Here is a 14,463-nt window from a genome sequence, read left to right as displayed (position 1 = left end):
TTCCGCGGCGGGGCGGTGCGGCCCCTTTAAGTGCGCGGCGCGGGAGGGGCGGGGCGGCGGCCCCGGAGGGAGGGAGGGGGCGGCCCCGCCCCGCGTGCGCCGGCGCTGCCGCCCGCGCGGCGCCTTTAAGGGCTGGCCTACGTGGCAGCAGCAGCCGAGCGGCGGCGCGGCCCGGCCCGGCGCTCCCCCCCCGCCCCGGCTCCCCCCGCCCTTCCCGCCGCCGTCCCTGAGAGAGAGGCCGGGCCCCAGGCGCGCAGCAGCCGGCAGCACCCCCCAGCACCCCCGCCGCCATGGGCCAGAACGACATCATGAACACCGCTGAGGACTTCGCGGACCAGGTGGGTGCCCGCCCGCCTTCCCTCCTCCGGCCTGGGCGGCCTTTGTGAGCTTGGGCCGCTGCCTCGGGCGCCGGGGCCGGCTGTGAGGGGGCGCCTCGGCGGGCCCCGCGCTGGGGGGGGGGGGGGGGGGCTGGGCCGCCGCCCGGAGCTGGGCCGCGCTCGGGCGGGCTGGGATGGCGGCGGCCTGGCCCCTCTGGCGGGGCTGGGGGCATCCTGGGCCGCCCCGCCCCTGAGGGGAGCCTAGGGGCCTGGCTTCCCGCCGGAGGGGGGGCGGCCGGTGTAGGCCCCGCGGCCGGGCCCTTGCGGGAGCGGCTGCCCCCTGCCCTCCTGCGGGCTCTGCGGCTGCTCTTGGGCTGCCTGTGCAGCCGAGTTCTCCTTGGGAACCGGGCTTCTCCCTGGGGGCGAATAAATGGAAGGGGAGCAGGAAGCCGAGGGTGCTCTTCGCTTCTCGCAAGCCGCCTAGGCTGGCAAATGGGGCATAAAGGGGTGTGGGAAACCGGGGTGGGGTGATAGCGTCAGAAAAGCAAAAATCTAAACCCCGACTGATACCTGGAAACCTAAACTGGAAGAGGCTTGCCAGCACCATGATACTGTGCTTAGAATGGGGGCAAAACGACAGCAAACAAGCTTGTGTTTCCTTGTAATATTCTTTACGTTTATTTCAGTGGAGGCCCTTACCGATTTCCTTGTTAAATAGAAGTTTGTGATCTCTTACTATACATGAGAGCAGGAATATTTTGAGTGTAAGTAGTTGATCTGGTGGTGGTGTTAGATCTTCACTGTCATGGTGATTCATCTAATTGAAAATAAGAGGCAGTGTCTAATCATATTTAGCAAGTTCTCGGGAAAATCTGATTCTGCCTGGTTCTACAACTCTGACTATTGAAGCAGCGTGAGTTGTGTGGTGCACGGTAACACGTCGCAGCTTTGAGGGGGCTGTGCTGCCTCTGTGTCTTTAACTGAGTTTCACTGGGAAAACCTGTTCTGTACTTCCCCACCCCCAGATAGAAGACTCCTTTTAGAGACAGAGATTCTTATGGTGTGTGGCGTATTCGGTTTAAGGGGCGTCTGGATCATCTTTGTCATCTTCTGTTTACCTTCTCCTCTCACTCCTTTTAGAGGAGAAAGTAAATTATCACTATAGTGTTCAAATTACTTGCCAACATTTACAACGCTTGTCCTGACCTCTTTATAACACCTCTCTCTTTATTCCTGTGTGACTATTTCTAGATGTCTTTAACACCCCTTTTTTCATACTACTGAAAGCTCTTTTGTCGAGCTAAAATGTGGTTTGCTTCCTTCTGAAATGAGTTTTAAATGGCACAACTTTATTTGTGCTTGGCCATGTTCTATTTAAAGATGAGTCTTTCCTTTAGCTGCAGAATTCGGAGTGTTTGCATACATTTACCCGTCGGATTGCAAAACAATTTTTATGGCTTTCCAAGTAACTACCTCCTTTGATAATTCTGCCTCCAAATAGTTGCCTCTCAGCTCAATCGGATACTTTGAGTACTGTGTATGCTGCTAAAACTTGGTATCGCACCAGTGTAGGAGTGGAGAGATTTACTAAACAATAACCTTCGGTATATATTGCGAAGCTAACACTTGGCACTATGGAAACTGTTAGTTCATCTTGGATTAAAAAAAGTACTTGGAACAGTTGGACTGAAATCATGTTGAAACTCCTCTCGATGGAGGCAGAGGTAGTGAAGCTGGACAATGGCTGTTCTGGGAGCTGAATGTGTTCTCATTGATAACCTTGCTTTCCCCACTCCCTGTACTAGCGTTAATGAGCCTTAATTTCTGTAGCATAAAAGGCCTGTTACAGCTACTCCATTGCTTATCAGTAAGTCCTGAATGTCTCATAAATGCAAGAATAATCTGTTCTGTACATTCAAACGCTAAAGCTTAACTTTTCTCAAATACTGTAATTTCCCTTTGAATTACCAAATTATGCCTTGGATGCCGCGATACTTAGTAGTAACATGTGGCTCTTAATCCAGAGGTGAACCAGTGCACTGAAGGCATGGTCTTACAAGGCAGCTAAGCTTGCCTGACAGCTAGCTGTTAGTGAAAGGGGTTGTCCTACTTCTCCCAAGGCTATGTTCCCCTTTTCTCTCACACTAGCACTTTTCTGTTGCTGGACTGGAGAGCTGAACTGGCAGGGAAAAAAAAAAAAAAAAGAGTTTATTTTTTCTGTTGGTTCAATTATTGCATTGTTTAGGTCGAGTGAGCACGAGTGCTGGTGGTGGGATCACTTGTGGTGAGAGCTAGCCATTGGTTTAGCTTGGCTATAGCGTGAGTTCGTAGCCTGCAGGTGCACAGTATGGCTGGTGAGCCGTTCTGCTCTGAGCTGTTAGCAGTTTCCAAGGACTGCAGCGGAGGAGACAGCTACTCGGTGGGTGTTGGAGGGTGGTCCTGTTCATTTCGGAGAAGGCAACTTATTAGACAATGGGAAGGGTGAGAAAAGCTATTAAGGGTTCTTAAAATCTAGGTGATACACTGTGCAAGGAAATCAGGATCTTGGTTGGGAATGATGCCCAGCTACAGGCTTTGTGGGTTGGTTTGTTTTTAAGCCCCATAACACCAGCCCAGTGTTATTAATGAAGTATTTTACGTGCTCAGAAGTTAAGCTCTTTTTTAGTGATTCTTGTTAAAATATTACATGCTAAGCCCTTCACTGCAGTCACCATGTAGTGCCGATATTATCGTACTGAAAATAGCTGTATCTGGGGCCTGCACTGACCGTTTAGGGTTATAGAACTGGTTGTCTCCCCTCTGTAATCCCCATGAGAGGGACCAGATCTCAAGCAACTTTTCCGGTGTCTGTAATAATCTTTAGGAATGTGGGTGCCTGGTATTTCTACTGTTCTGAAAAAAATTATGGACAAAAATGCAAGGAGACTATTGAGTCATTGTACTGCAGTGAAAGGACTCTAAGGGAGAACCAGACTCTGGGGGTTTTATTTAATTTTCCAACATAAATGCTGATGCACGTTGTTCAGCTAATTCTAACATCTCCATATCCTGTTTTGCAGAAAACAGAAGGGAGAAGAAAACATTTAATTGTTAGTCTGAACTTTTTTGTGTTTTATATTAAAAAAATTTAATTTGGAAACTCTCTTGGTGACACAGTCATGTCAGTGCACTGATCCTTTATCGTTATAAGCCAAATAGCCTGTTCGGTTAGGCTGGGAAAGAATATTCCCATGAAGAGAGATGGCAAAATGCACTACATAACTAATAAATTCCACTTTAAAGATTTGATTAATAATAGCCTTTTGGAAAAGAGAATTGGTATAAAGTGCATTTCAGGAGTGAAAAGCATTGTCATGAGAAATTTTCCTGCAGTTAAAAACCTGATTAAGACTGCTGGCAATGCTCTAGTGGGTCAGAGCTCTCTTCTTGCCTCTTGAAATAAGCGGGAAAGCCTCTGTTCCCAGTTTTCACAATTAACTCGAATACATTGATTAGCCCAGTGTGATGGGTGTTACTGTCCTCGTGTGATTATTAGGTGGGATCTCCTTAAGTGGATATGTACAGTTTGGTGAAAGGAAGCGATTTTTCTCTCTGCCAAAGGATTGAGCACCCTATTCCAGAAAAGATCACTGGTGTCCCAGGCTGCTAGAGGGCTCTGTCCTCCCAGAACAAAGTAATCCCTTAAATGAATACAAGCTAGATATTTGGAATATGCCTTTCTCAGAAGCTCTAGACTAATAATGCTGTGCAGCCAAGAAGAGGGCTTTCTGTGTAGGTGAGCAGACTGCTGTTCATCACCATGAGCTTAACTTCCCTGATCCAAGAATACACACGTGTACGCACACAGGAAAGGCTTCTGCGTTTGGACAGAGTATACCTAGGTGACAGCAAAAATTCCCAACTTCTGGCTGTGTATTGGTCTTAAAATACCTGTAATTATGCTATGGACACTTTTAACAAAATGGGCTGTATTTGTAACAAATTTGAGACTGTTGGAGGTGGAATATAGTTCAGAAAGCATGGCAACAGTCAAAACAGAATCACTTTGTTACCTCTCTTTGGGCAGGCCTCTTCATGGGTTTGAGTATTTCAACCTCCTTTTGAAGAGTGGGTTTTGAGCGGAGATTTGATTCAGGGATCCCTGGATCCTCTTGTGCATCTTGCTTGTTAAATTAAGAGGAGCATTTAGATCTATCTTTGCCTTTCTAATCCTGTTAGAGGGGGAGGTGGCAACACAAAGCGCCTCTGGTGTATGTTAATGACTTGGCTGCCAACACAGAAACAGCTGTTCTTCTTTAAAATAGTTTTACTTTAGCATTTTGTTGTCTTTTCTCAAGATGTTTTGCCTCTTGCAAGGAGGCACTATGTGCTAAGAACAGCTGATGCAAAGCCCATAGCAGAATAAGCCATTCAATTACTTGATGTCATGAGTTTAACGCTGCCACCTCCATCAATCTCGACAGTTTTCTTTTGGCTTACATGTATTGTACTTAGTGGAGTGTGCGTTTCAAGTCCCGTATCTTCATTGGATATGTTTATTAACTGCAGCTACCAAGTTTCCCATATGTGCTGCTTTTATCTGTGTGAATCACAAAGGAAATAGGAAGTGGTCTCAGGGTGCAGCGTTTGGGCCACATGTTGCTAGTGATGTGCAGGGACAAAAGCAGGGTGTCTGGTACTGTTGGTTCAGTCCCACTTCTAGAGATCTGTTTCTTAGAAGTTACTCTGTCCTTAGTTAAATTACTTAGGTGATTTATACTCGAATCCTCTAATCATAAAATCACTTGGATGTCTGTTACGTTCATTCTTGTGGTTATCATGTAATTGTTTTCTTCCCCTCTCTTTGGATCTCCCATGGCTAGCTGTTCTTTTGGCTTGGGTTTTTTTTTTTTTCATACAGTCTGTTTCTGAAGCTTTTTTTACTTTAAGCTTGCTGCGTACAGGGGTTTGAACTGGCGTGTAGCTAAGTAAATGCAGCTACATGAGTTACGGATGTCCAGAGATGATGTGTCATAAGGTTGCTTAGCACTGCAGCTGCCTTAGGCTTCAGTCTTTCTGACTTGTCTGAAGCTGATTGGATGTGCACACTCGTGTTTAATAGATAGCGTTAAATTCTCTCTATATGCCACGAGAACAGGTAAATGTTAAATGCCTTCTTGGCTCCTTCACCTGGACTGTTGGCAGTTGTTTTGTTTCAGGGCAGGGGAAGTTGAGATCAGCTCACATGACCCACCTCAATAAAGATGAGGCCTGGAGGCAGATATCCTCTCTCTAATGTGTGCTTCTTTCTTCAGCCTTTCCACAGCGGTGTTTTTTTTCCTTTTCCTACAGATACCCAGCACTTGTGTTTTTTTTCCTTCTAGACCAAAGTTGCCTGTTCTGTGTCTTGACAAGGCAGACTTACTTTACAAACCGCTTTCGGTTTTGTACTATTTCCAAACCAACTTGATCCTCAGTATTTCTCAGCAAGTTTGTCCAAATGCACAGTGAAATCCAGGAGAGAAGAAGGCTGTAAACCAAGATGTGTGTCTCGTCCAGTGACAAAGATCACAAATTTTCTTCTGACTCATTCATCCAACTGTTGACATGGCTTAAAAAAGCCTGAAGTGGCAGCCCTGAGTCAGAGTACAGCTGCACTTAAAATGCACTTGATTAACTTGAATCTTGACCCTTAGACTCTGGATGCATGCAGTACAATTAGTGTAGTTTGTTCCAATAGTAACTCTTTAATTAACTATTAAGCATGTTTGCTGGATTTTTTTCTTGTGATAATCTTCAGTTACACAGTAAGCAAGGGCTTGTCATTTGCATAGGATTTGCAACAACCTTTAGTATTTAATAATTACTATGGCAAGAATAAACTTTCAGGAATGGCTTTGGTCTCCTTTTTCCACACTCCTATATATACTGAAAGCATGCAGTGCTGCCAGAGCTTTAAAAAAAGATTCTGCCCAGAAAGAAACTAATCAGCTGTATTGTCTAACCTGAGGTCAATGTGAATACTGAATTAGGAAAGAAAAGGTTTGTGTGCCCTTTCTGTCTGTTTTTTTGCAATATAGGTCAATGCTGTGTGGAAGACAGCTATACACAAGTGGGTTCCCCCACCCCTTTTCATGCTTGAAGTATTCTAATATTGCATTAACTCTGTGAATCAATATGCCTTACAACACATCAAACTTTGTGTGGGATAATGGGGTTTTGTTAAATGGCTCCTCCTCCTAGTTCTAACACAGGGATCTCTAGAGTCTGGCAGTTCTGCGTGAAGGCTTGTGGCATGGGCATTTACTTTCACAAGTGTCAACCTGCCCAAATCGCTCCTCTCATCCAAAGGTAGAAACCTGCTGGATAATCTTGTAGTTAGTTTTAGATTAAATTTACATTTGTTTCTTACTAGATTGCACTTGCTCAAACGGTAGCATACGCTGACTCCAAACGTGTCCTTCTAGTGGTCTGGCTAAGCTGGACCCGTGTGTGAAATGGGCCAGCCAGGTGCTAGCTTGCATTCAGAGTGACAATGCAAATCCTAGCGGAAGTCTCCCTTGTGCTGTTTAAGAAACTGGGTGACAGTTAAGCACTTGTCATAATCCAGAGGGAGTAAGTTTTCCTGTGCATCTCACAGTCCTATAGAGCATGCCAGTCTAGACCCTATTTTGGCAATTTTGTATTCATTCCTTTATAGTTATTGCAATTGTAGAGCAAACTAACCAGCGAGTTTGCAGGATGAAGGGGTATGTGGGACCAGATACATCTTGCATTCCCAAGAACTAAGGCTCAGCACCTGTTGCGTGATGATGTGATCTCCTTTTACATTTTTACACTCCTGTTACACTGAATTGTATGTATAAATGCCTATTCTCTTTCTACAGAGGATGTTACTTCTAATGGAAGTAGAAACTGTGTATATTTGCATAGAGGGTACAGGGTGTAATTTCATGCAACAACTACACTGATCTAACAGCTGCTGCTGCTACACAAGAACACATGCTGCGCACTGTTGCTTTTCTGAGATGTTAGAGGGAGCTAGCTTGGCAGAAAGCTAATTAATGTTTTTTAATTTGTACAGAATTAGTCTCCCGTCAGCCTGACTCCCTGAATCAGTTTGTTACAGGGTGCTGAGTGCCTGAGCATGTGGGTGGGAGAAGGATTGCCCTTTCAGCTCCTGGTTATCTGATAGTTGAGCTGTAACATGAAACCCTGAGATAGACAAACTAAAACCAAGGTCAGCCTTCATGTAGTAAGAGCTCCATCAAAACACAGTTCTTCTTACCTAGAAAGGTGCTGCTGGACTCGGCTTTTCTCCAACTCCTTGTCCAAAATGCTCTTTGGGTGGAGCATGACAGTGGGTTTCCCCCACTGCTCCCAAGTATTTTCAAACTGGAGTGGAGAAGAACTTCATTAAATCCAAGTCCCAAGTATGTGCTTCCCTCTAGATGTTGATGACCCTGCGTGCATGAGAACTGCTGACCTCGGTCTGCAGAGCGTGCAGATCTGTTATGCCTTGAGTATCACCTTCCCTTCCTTCCCTGCTAACGATGCTGTCTGCCCACGCAGTTCCTGAGGGTGACGAAGCAGTACCTCCCTCACGTGGCCCGCCTGTGCCTGATCAGCACCTTCCTGGAGGATGGCATCCGCATGTGGTTCCAGTGGAGTGAACAGAGGGATTACATTGATGGAACATGGAACTGTGGCTATTTCCTGGCCTCCATCTTTGTGTTCATAAATCTCTTCGGACAGCTGAGTAAGTGGCTCTAAGGCTGTTAAGGTGGATGCCAGAGCACTCCAGTGTGTCTGCCACCCTGGCTCATGTAAGCACTGTGAATCATGTAAGCACGGGATGCTTCACTGATTTCTTTATAGCCATTGACAGCTTAGAACTGATAGTACTACATGGGTGAATTAAAAGAACTCTTAATTGACCTGTTTCAGCCTTTCCTGGAAGTAGTCTTAGAGAATTTCCTGTGACACGCTACCTCTGAGTCAGAGGTGCCAAGAATCCATTAGGACAATCTGTTTTCAATTCTGTACATGCATCTATAAACACATACCACACCCCCTGAATTCTCTAAATGAAATACTCATATTTTCTTAAACAGGGCAGTGTTAAGACTTTCTGAGCCTACTGTTCTTATGAGTATTAATCTCAATGGCAAATCTTATCCTGCAGTTGGTACACTTAAGCCTGAGAGAGGTGCTTGTGTTAGACTTTCAAAGCCCAGGAATCAAAATATTCCCAGAAGCAGAGCTTCTCTATGCGTGCTAGGTGGACTTAGGGTATCCGAAATGGAGAGAAGTAAACTTCTGTTTATGTTTGTCCCTGATCTGCTGTTCTTGATTGCTCTGCCAGTTTCTTGTCTTGTGTCTGGGGTGTTTTTACCCTCATATTTTTGTGTAGAGAGTCAGCTTAATTTAATGTGGTTACCAGTCATCACGTCAAAGTGGCAAAGGCTGTCAGTGCTTTGTGACAGAAGACTTGAGGAAGGATATAAAACAAAAGCTTTCAAGGAAAAAGAGTGCAGCATGTTTGCCCTAACAGTTATCTCATTTAAAAAAAAAAAAGAAAATACATTGTAGGTTGAGTTTCTTTTTAACTTCTTTTAATGCTTTAACACCAATAGCTGCTGTACAGTGCTGTGTGTTGGGGACTGCATTCAGCATGTGCTTACCCTTTGTAAAAATAAAAGATACTTCTGGAATTATAAAATATTCTTAAATGCACTAAAAATTCTTGGTTCTCAAACTGATTTGTGCCAATGTGCCATTAAAATTTCCTGCCTGACGTTCTCTGTGGCACAGTTGAAAGAAATCAGTCTGCTCGGTTCAAAACAAGTTGCCATTCCTGCAGCATCTTTTCCTGTGCAAGCCAGAAGTGTAACTGTGTTCAATTTCCCCAACTCAGGCGGCTGTATCCTGGTGCTGAGTAGGAACTTTGTGCAATATGCCTGCTTTGGACTGTTTGGAATTATAGCATTACAGGTAGGAGGCTTAAGTCTTCAGCCCTTCTAAACGGTATCTTTCAAATCTTCTCTTAGCCCCAGTACTACCAACATATTTAAATACAACTCACAACCCTGGAATTTTTCTCCACCCTGGCCTAGTGCCAGTCCTCAATGGCATTGAACTATTTTGCTGCTTCTGTTCTTCTGATGTGCCCAACAGATCCTTGGCTGTAATTGCCATTAGTCAGCTGGAGATGTTGATTCAATACTTGACCTTGACCAGTTTAGCAAAGTAACTTGCAATTTACCTGTATGTCAGTAATGTGCCAAATGTGGAACTTGCAGTTGCTTTGGCCTTCAGCACACAGCTTTTATAAAGGACTGTCCCCATCACAGAGGATCCTAGCTAGTAGCATCCTTCCTGTTCAAAACCAATGAATTTTTGTGCGGGCTAAAGCACAACTCAAATTCTGGCTTCTATTCCCTGTTTTACACTGACTCATCGGATCATGTTGATGTAACCTACCTTGTTTCCTTCAGTATAACATACTTCTAATTGACTTCTGCTATGGATAGTACAGGCTTGAGACTGTAACATAAATTCAGAACTTCAGTGTCGTTTATATGGTATTTTAACCTGTGTTCTTCTTTGCCTAGACTATTGCATACAGCATTCTATGGGACTTGAAGTTCTTGATGAGGTATGTCTACTTCTTAAAGTTTTTATCAAAACAGAATGAAAACTGGTCTCTGTCACTGCCACTCCCTGACAGAGGAAATGATCTTTGTACATATTATTAACTAGAGTTTTATAAATGATGCATTCACATCAAACAAGAAGTGACAGCACTTAACACAGACTGTACAGATATATTTTTTTTTTAAACCACAGATGGCAGGCTCAGTGCTGTAGAAAGGAAAGACTAATCCTAACCCATGAGGATCCAAGTGCTTCTGCTACTAACGTCCTTGCTGAGAGCTCACGAACTGTCTAGACTGGATCAGTGAGCTGCTATTATTTCCTAAATGGCTAAAATAGCAACTGTGCTTATGCGTGACTGAAGCCATTTTCCAAGAAAACTAAAGCTTGTAGATATTAGAGTCGTTGCTGGAACTTTTAAATCCCTTACACATTCTACAAGTAGAAGACAGGGTCCTTAAACATGAGCTTTCTTGTCAAATCCTGAGTGATGGCTGTCTGTTACCTTTTCACCCCTCTCCTCTGAGGGTAGGGCAGGGGCCAGCACAGGAACTCTACTCTGGGCTTACTACAACCCTGTAAATGTGCAACTTCTTTTAGCAGTACTGCTCTTCTGTTTTCTCAGAGCAACCTCTGACCTACTTTGGCATATATGGCTAAACCAGAGGTACAGAATAACTTGAACACAACAACTAAATTCATGCTGTAACAGATGCTAAGCAGCTGTGCCTGAGCTGTGGGTGCTGGACTTCTCTGGCAGGCTGTATGTGTCTACACAGGCTTGTGTAAATCGTTGTTGTGTGCAATGCTGCTGTTTCAGCTGAGAAGTCTAACGCAGACACGCATCGTGAGGTGTGGAATAGGTCACTCCTCACCAGCATGCAGATTCCTACTGAGTTGAAATTGTCAGATAAGGCTTTAAATCTATAGATCAGTGCAAACTGTAATAAACTGCTTTTTTTTCCCCACTTTTCTCTTTCTGTAGGAACCTTGCCCTTGGGGGAGGCTTGCTGCTGCTTTTGGCGGAGTCGCGCTCAGAGGGGAAGAGCATGTTTGCTGGTGTCCCTACCATGCGGGAAAGCTCTCCTAAGCAGTACATGCAGCTGGGGGGCCGTGTGCTGCTGGTCCTCATGTTCATGACACTGCTACATTTTGATATGAACTTCTTTTCTGTAAGTATCTGAGGCTAAAAGTATGAGTTAAGGAGCTAGAATGTAGGAGCAACTGCCAGATGGGCTGCAGGAGCTACTCAAGGGTTATCATTTAAGTCCCTTCTTTATTAGAATTAATATTTAGAAAAGTTATTAAATAATCTATGCCATGACGGCTTGTTCTGCTGAACTTACCTATGCTCTGTTCTGGTGTTTCTATATCTATTTTAAGACCTGTATGTAAGCTTGTGGGTTTTTTCCTTGCAGATTCTGCAGAACATTGTGGGCACAGCCCTGATTATCTTGGTGGCGATTGGCTTCAAGACTAAGCTGGCTGCCTTGACTCTAGTCATCTGGCTGTTTGGCATCAACATCTACTTCAATGCCTTCTGGACCGTCCCAGCTTACAAGCCCATGCATGACTTCCTCAAATATGATTTCTTCCAGACCATGTCTGTAATTGGGGGGCTCCTCCTCGTGGTTGCACTGGGCCCTGGCGGAGTCTCCATGGATGAGAAGAAAAAAGAGTGGTAACAAGAATAGCAACACTTCTTGGGACATAACATATTAAGTCCAGAACTGATTCTTTATGGATTCAACAAAAACTGCCAGCATTTTACACATACATGCCCCCTTCCTATTAAAGGCACAGATGTTTTGAATTTGATTTACAGTGGCACCGGTAATACAAATAGATAAAATCCTGTTTCTCCAAGGAATGTTGCCTAGGCTTACTCTAACTTCCTAGATTTGGAACTAACCCAAGGAACCTACATTTTGCTGATGCTTCAGTGAGTTGCAGTAGAACAGTTGCTGTCTTTAATGTCAGCAACGTTTTGAAATTTGGAGTACTGTGAGCAGATACAACTGTATCATTCAGTGTGCTGTTGGGTTCTAGCTATAACTAAGAAAGTGGATCCCCTTTCACCCTCATCAAAACTGTCTTGTGTATAAGGAGTTCCATTGCTGGTTATAGCATTGCTTATCAAGAGGGAAAGCAGCACCACAAAAAAAAAAAAAAAAAAATCACCGTATTTTGCTGCTCAGAGGCCTGTAATTCCATTTTGTTTAACAAGAGGGGAGGCCTTTCTTGCCCCCAAACAGAAGGCAAAAATAAAACCCTGAAAGTAGTTGTGCCCCCCTCTAGGTAAGAAAAGGGAGAGGGTTTTTTCTACCATATCCTAGTTCTACTCTTCAGGGAAATAAGGGAGAATCTGGTACTGCTAATCAGGAATCCTGTATGGCTGATCAGATTTCAAGAAGGAAGCGAGGGGAGATACTCCTGAAGAGTCAGAATGCTAGATTCTGTTAGAATTCTGTGCCAAAAGAACTCTATTCAGCATTCTTTCCCCAAAGTTGCACCGTGCCCCCCGCAAATTCCCAAGAAGGGAGTCAAGTTGTGCTGCAGGTTCCATGATAAAAGCTCCTATCTGCTATTAACCAGCTTCCATCCATATATGCCCCAAATTCATATCTGAATTGCAGGTTATTGGTGAAAGTGTCTTCAGAATTACAGAAACTCCCCTTTTCCCTCTACTCAGTACATGCAAGATGAGAGCAATCTTCTAATCTGTAACCTTTGCTGCTTAGATTCACTGTCAGTCTTTCAGCTGTGAAAGTCCCAGGTGGCTGAACAGCAGAAGAGCTGGGGTGCTGAACTCTCGAGTGCAGCCCCTTCTCTCTGCCATCTCGGAGCTGAGATGCGTAGGGAGGAGACACGGAAGTCAGCTGCGTGTTGCCATAGCCCCAGTTCTCAACTCTGTATGCAAACGGTTATAGCTGAAGAATGCAAGTGCTAAGCCTGTGCGGTGAATAAGCAGCCAGGAATGTAACTTGCGTGTTCAGAGAGGAATTCCTCAGCATAATGGCGAGGAGAGAGGAAGACCCCCTTTTCACCTCTCAGTGCCACAGCCTCTGTGCCATGAACATGCTTAGTGCTGCTCAGAGGAGGCATTTTGTCCTCTGCTAGTCAACTAGGTGAACCTGTTTCAGTAGATCATGAAAGAATTCTAGAAAGCGTGAGCCCCACCAACTTGCTAAGGTTACACTGATTCCTTGCACTGTTGTCTCCCTGGAGAAAGCTGCTCAACTGTTTGTTCAAGGAGTAATTCAGCTGAACGCCTCCAGCAGGAGCTATTTACCAGGGTCTCCTGGTAAGGACACTAGCCTGGCCAGTTCAGCTTAATGGTTGCATTTTAGGAGAGGAAACTAGGCTGAAAGAACGGATTACAAATAGAAGAGCACTGATGAATGTTAAACCAGCAATTTCATCATCTTATAGGGAAAATAGCCTATGTAACAGCAGGATGTGCTGCTGCTGATGGGAATGAGTTGCTATGTGGGGGGGGGTAGATGGGAGGGGAAGCCAGCATTTAAGTTCAGGTCACAGGCTTTCTTTTTAAGTAGGTTTTGGAAGAGAAGTTTTCACCTCAAGTGTTTGCTGTACCTGTCTCTTCATAGCAAAACAAACTGGTCCTTTCAGTTACGGATATACAGCACGGAATGCTTCTGCTCAATTTCACTGCAGGTCCTAGAAGAGTTTTAGACTACATCAAGGCAGTCGTTCTCAGATATCTTAACTGCTGTTGATGTTCATAGTATTTATAAATGGAATGATAGAAACAACTCCTGTAAGTAGCCCTTAAGTTGGCTTTCTCAACTTTGGTGTCCTGTCTAACTAAGGAGCTGGATGATAGACTAGTATGAAATACTGACCAGTTTCCTCTGTGAAAATCAAGTCCCCTTTCCAACAAAAGACCCCACAAAAGGAACTGATACTGTCCCTTGCAGCAGAAACATTTTGGTACTAAAGGGGCAGAGTTAGGTGGAGGGCACTGTAAGATATTTTTAGGCAGCGCAATATGCAGACTTACTAACTGTGAGTCCCGATGCAGAAGATCCTGGTTTCCTACATACACTGCTGTATTCATGCATCTCCCAAAAATAGTGACCTCTCCCCGTGGCTGAGAAGCTCTCACAAGCAGGATGTCAGCTATCAATTGGCTCTGCAAAGTGTTCTGGAATTCATTCTGAATATATTTTTGCTTTCTATGTGGAAAAAGAAATAAGTATAAATTCTCATTTTATGCTGTATTTTGTACCTTAGTTGTGTTTGAAAATGTTTTGATTTTTGGAAACAATCAGAATAAAACAATGGCATCTTTGTATCCACTTGGCGTGTGTGACTGGTGACACTCCACAGATAGGCTGCCTGGAAATGTTGGGTAGTGGTTCTTGTGTGCTTTCTCTCCCACCTACTGAAAATCATCTTTCTATAAAGAGCTCCGAGCACTGGGCCGCCTGTACTTGACTGCAGCAGTCATCCTTCCCTTGGTGGTGGGGGGTGGCTTGAAGCTGTT

General features: G+C 44.5%; 1 protein-coding gene across 3 annotated transcripts; it reads left to right on the top strand.

Moving 5' to 3' along the window:
* Positions 1-283: 283 nt before the first annotated feature.
* SURF4 (surfeit 4) lies at positions 284-14,250 on the top strand. Of its 3 annotated transcripts, XM_075716601.1 has the most exons (6): positions 284-338; positions 7,869-8,055; positions 9,214-9,290; positions 9,911-9,954; positions 10,939-11,125; positions 11,372-14,250. In XM_075716601.1, exons 1-6 carry the CDS (start codon positions 291-293, stop codon positions 11,636-11,638), a joined length of 810 nt encoding a protein of 269 aa, XP_075572716.1. In that variant the 5' UTR covers positions 284-290; the 3' UTR covers positions 11,639-14,250. The 3 variants fall into 3 exon arrangements, with proteins under 3 accessions (XP_075572716.1, XP_075572717.1, XP_075572718.1); XM_075716602.1 differs by lacking the exons at positions 10,939-11,125; positions 11,372-14,250 and adding an exon at positions 10,146-10,411; XM_075716603.1 differs by lacking the exons at positions 284-338; positions 9,214-9,290 and having other exon boundaries at positions 8,024-8,055.
* Positions 14,251-14,463: the final 213 nt, after the last annotated feature.

The sequence above is a fragment of the Pelecanus crispus genome, chromosome 9 (genome assembly GCF_030463565.1).
Source record: "Pelecanus crispus isolate bPelCri1 chromosome 9, bPelCri1.pri, whole genome shotgun sequence".
Taxonomy (NCBI): Eukaryota; Metazoa; Chordata; class Aves; order Pelecaniformes; family Pelecanidae; genus Pelecanus; species Pelecanus crispus.
The sequence above is the reverse complement of the archived record's forward strand: the minus strand, read 5'-3'. Positions and strand labels throughout refer to the sequence as shown.